The 5,000-nt window shown below is 43.1% G+C and overlaps 1 protein-coding gene across 1 annotated transcript in view; it reads right to left on the bottom strand.

Annotated features, from left to right (window-relative positions):
* Positions 1-5,000, bottom strand: part of colgalt1b (collagen beta(1-O)galactosyltransferase 1b) — a 24,431-nt gene that overhangs the window by 12,125 nt on the left and 7,306 nt on the right. The window contains exons 3-4 of the mRNA XM_030780941.1: positions 3,307-3,424; positions 69-203 (exon numbers count right to left, since the gene is read on the bottom strand). Of these exons, the coding sequence (XP_030636801.1) occupies positions 69-203; positions 3,307-3,424 (253 nt within the window). The remainder of the gene's footprint in view (positions 1-68; positions 204-3,306; positions 3,425-5,000) is intronic.

The following is a 5,000-nucleotide window of genomic DNA, read 5'->3' as shown; positions in this document are numbered from 1 at the left end:
ACACATTCACACAGAATTACATATATACACACAAACACACACACACACACACATATAAACACAGCTACCTGTGATGTCATTCCACACCAGAAGTTGGAGTAGGCTGCTCTGGACTCCAGCATAGGGGCCACGATGGTCCTATTCTCCCTCATCAGTTTCCACAGTACATCAGGGTTAGTCAACAGATTATCACAGTCCACTACCTACAGACACACGCAGAGAGAGAGAGAGAGAGAGAGAGAGAGAGAGAGAAAGGGGGGGGGGGAGAAAGGGGGAGAGAGATGACTGACATTCTGGCCATCATTGTTGAGGAGGGTCATGGTGAACTTTAAGTGACTCCTCTTTTGTTACAGTTTTTTTTATGATTGCTTAAGCGCGATTTTGACAACAGAGCTCATTTTGTGAAAACACTACACACGGTTCACACAGCCACACACACAAACATAGCAGAACCCCCCACATCTTTAATGAAACACTCCAAAACTATACAGTAATTTATAAAAACCCAATTTTGTTACCGTATGGCATACACATGGTTCATACAATCTGATTCTGTTTGCACCAGTTACACATTGCTGTGCTCAGTCTAAAACACTTTTAACATTTCTACTTTACTAATGGTGTAGTCTGGGTTTGATTTTTTCAGAAATATTGTTAGAGTAAAGTTCACGAATATATTGACCAAACACAACACAGAAGACCAGTACTGATGAAAATATTTCTTTGTTTCCACATTGAAAATCAATCAATACATCCATGCATTTCCAAAGGTTGCGTTTTGCACTGAAAATCAGAACAGAGTATATTCTACACAGAATATAGTACATACTGTAAACACAGCAAAAGTATTTGTGGAAACAAATAAAGAAAGCATGAATTGAAAAAAAAAAGAAAAAAATCCCTGAGCATCATCTCTCTGCCAAGCTGGATCTGGATCATAGCGTTTTTTATCCACATCACAGGCTGTGTCCTCTCTCGCCTCTCTCAGTGCCAACCCCTGGCTTACAACATGGTCAACCAAAGCAGCTCAAATCTCAACCAAAGCAGCTCAAATCTCAACCAAAGCAGCTCAAATCTCAACCAAAGCTGTTCAGATCTCAACCAAAGCTGTTCAGATCTCAACCAATGCAGTTCAGATCTCAACCAAAGCTGTTCAGATCTCAACCAAAGCTGTTCAAATCTCAACCAAAGCTGTTCAGATCTCAACCAAAGCTGTTCAGATCTCATCTGAAACATTTGGTCCTGGTCTTCTTTGTCCACGTCCTCCTTCAGGTCTACCTCTATCTCCTCCTCTCCCTCTTCCTACTCCTCTTCCTCTCCCCACTCCTCTTCATTTTAGTGTGTAAGCAATCGTAAAAAACTGTCATTTCACTTTAATCCTGCATATTATAGGTCACAACACAACACTAGGGGGCAGTGTGGAGTCACTACTGTAGATCTCTGTCAGTCATAGCATTCAAACTCTGCCATGGCTTGGCTATACATCTCAGAGACCGAGAGAGAGAGAGAGATTATAGCTCTCAAGTACAAGTCCTGGACAGAAAAGCGGGAGAAGGTCATGCTAATCTAAGAGGGCACAAGTCATAAGTAAAGAGTAAAGACAGAAATTTGGACACAGAAATGTCTGACAATAAAAAAGGAAACCAATTTTCATTTGTATGCCGACTGTTTCAACGTCTAAAGAGCACTTCTAACTACAGACTGAAGAAGTCCTTCCAATTCTCTGCAAATCCTACTTAGAGAGAGAAAGTGTTTGTTTTGATGTGGCTGAGCTTTGTGTGTAAGTACATGTGCTGGTGTGTGCGTGTGTGTATTTTTGGACGAAACAGAGAGAGAGAAAGAGAGAGAGAGAGAAAGAAGGAGAGAATTTAGGACACACAAAAGGTAAGTGAGGGAGAAGAAAATTAGATTTAAATTTAATTTAATTTAATTAATTTAAACTCCTATTCTGGGTTGAGGAGTCTTATTGAGAGACTGCGTGCACAGTTTTGGGTCGTGAGACGTGCTTACGTTGAAACCCATAGCCAAGCTGTACATGACAAACCCAGACCTCTGATACCGGCGTTTTTCTCTGACCTGCCTGGATCTGACTGAACCAGCTGAATTTTCACCTGCACTGCAGGAGAACGAAGAACCAGAACACACAGGAAAATATCTATCAATATTTCAGTAACTCTTTATCTATGCTGATGCAAAGCGTCTGCCAAATAACTAAATTGTAAATTGTAAATGTATATAAATACTTCAATATCAATATCTCTATCAATACATGAACACATCCATATTTATCTATCTGCACACCACTATATCTTTATTTATATTTAAAAATCGATCTGTTTGTACATCCATATATCAACCTGTGTCTGTATTTACACCTGTGCTGAGGTCTACCGATCTCCACATCAGCAGATGAATATCTGTGACTCTGTCTATATCTGCTTATGTGTGGCCATTCTTACGGTCACACTTAAACCACTGCCATGTTTTTTTTCTTTTGATCCTTTTCAGGTTCTGGCTTGGGTTCTCGATCCTGCTCCTGAGGGACCCCTGTTCTGCACGTTTTCCATCTTTCCCTGCTCTCTGCCTACCTGACTGAACTCATCAGTGACACTTTTGCTTGGCTGAGCACACCTGATTTAATCAGGAGCATGTTAATCACACTAATCAGGTGTGTTCGGAGCAAGGATAGACAGAAGATATGCAGAGGGGGGGTCCCCCAGGAGCAGGAGTGAGAACCACTGATTTAAATCATATTAGAAAGCAAAGGTGTCTGTTCTTGTCAAACTGACCATCAAGTCTTTCATTTCACAGAGTCAAGAAATCAGATTACTCATATTCCACAGAGGCCTGATCTTAGGATAGAGCAAATGGGAAATCGAATGAAAACATGTCCCTGATTCACTGATCCACTCTCATCCCTCACACAGTGAGCAGTTCTACTCAGGGGTCACAGAATGGGCCACTGCAAACTGTTCTTAGGCTAAAGAAACATGATCTCACTTCACACCCACTAAGACTCCAGTATAACTTTACGCTCGTAACTTTCAAAAGCATACGGCAAAGGGGCTTGATTTCTGTGACAAGTCCTGATTAAGTGATATGAAACAGCTGGTGAAGAAAGTATTTAACCCCCCTCCTATGCCACCCCCACCCCACCTCACACACACACACACACACACACACACACTTTATACCAAATATTAAATGTCTCAGGGCTAGAGCAGATGAACTGGTTCAAAGCCAGTTTTTTCACGGTAAACAGAGTGTAAATGCAAACACAGGTATGTAGAGGTTTCCAGAACGTACCAAAAAGTAGTCTGCCCACATCTCTCGAGCAGTGTCCAAAGCCGCCTGTCGAAGCTTCATCACGTGTTCATATCGAAGGTTTGACCAGTGCTTTGGTCCTGCTTCATCCTCATACGAACTAAAACACACACACACACACACACACACACAGACCAGTCTTTAAGCTCTGTTTCATCTTCACATACACAATAAAACATAGACAGAAACACACACAGACCACTGACTTCATCTTCATACGCACTGAAACACACACACACACACACATACTCACGCACACACACACACACACACACACACACACACACTCACACACACACACACACACACACGCTCTCTGTCTTTCAGAGAGATAACATGGAGTTTTAGGGACCGGTGTCAGTCATAGGTGTCGTCATGAGCACTGTGTGTGTGGAGAGAACAGTACAGGAGGGTGTATGTCGTAGAGTGGGTGGAGCGGGTGTAGGCAAACCCTGGGTGTAATAACCAAAACAGATGCAGCCGCAGCTGTAGAGATAGTGTTGTTATAGGAGGTGGAGCAGGTAGGTGGTGGAGCAGGTGGGAGTGTAATATGTTCTAGACAATGTGCATGTTCACCCAGGTGATTACAGTTCTGAGTGTACAGAATGTGTAATTACAGGTGTAGGATAATCGCACTCAGGAGGGGGGAGAAGGTAAAACTTAAAGGCGTAGAGAAAGTTTAGTAAAATGGGCGGAGCAAATGTAGTGATTGGTATATGGGTGTAGTTATAGGCTTCAGACTGGGTGCCCATTCAGGTGCTGAGTATGTGTAGTCATACGATGGGGCGGAGCCACTTACAGACGTAGGACAGGTGTGGTTTTGGTGGAGCAGGCGGTAGTCTACCACTGTGAGTACATGCAGTAGTCTACCACTGTGAGTACATGCAGTAGTCTACCACTGTGAGTACATGCAGTAGTCGACCACTGTGAGTACATGCAGTAGTCTACCACTGTGAATACATGCAGTAGTCTACCACTGTGAGTACATGCAGTAGTCTACCACTGTGAGTACATGCAGTAGTCTACCACTGTGAGTACATGCAGTAGTCGACCACTGTGAGTACATGCAGTAGTCTACCAGTGTGAGTACATGCAGTAGTCTACCACTGTGAGTACATGCAGTAGTCTACCAGTGTGAGTACATGCAGTAGTCTACCAGTGTGAGTACATGCAGTAGTCGACCACTGTGAATACATGCAGTAGTCTACCACTGTGAGTACATGCAGTAGTCTACCAGTGTGAGTACATGCAGTAGTCTACCAGTGTGAGTACATGCAGTAGTCTACCACTGTGAATACATGCAGTAGTCTACCACTGTGAGTACATGCAGTAGTCGACCACTGTGAATACATGCAGTAGTCTACCAGTGTGAGTACATGCAGTAGTCGACCACTGTGAGTACATGCAGTAGTCTACCAGTGTGAGTACATGCAGTAGTCGACCACTGTGAATACATGCAGTAGTCTACCAGTGTGAGTACATGCAGTAGTCTAACACTGTGAATACATGCAGTAGTCTACCAGTGTGAGTACATGCAGTAGTCTACCACTGTGAGTACATGCAGTAGTCGACCACTGTGAGTACATGCAGTAGTCTACCACTGTGAGTACATGCAGTAGTCTAACACTGTGAATACATGCAGTAGTCTACCAGTGTGAGTACATGCAGTAGTCTAA

Source organism: Chanos chanos, chromosome 7, assembly GCF_902362185.1.
Source record: "Chanos chanos chromosome 7, fChaCha1.1, whole genome shotgun sequence".
NCBI lineage: Eukaryota > Metazoa > Chordata > Actinopteri > Gonorynchiformes > Chanidae > Chanos > Chanos chanos.
This window is presented reverse-complemented; position numbering and strand designations above follow the sequence as displayed.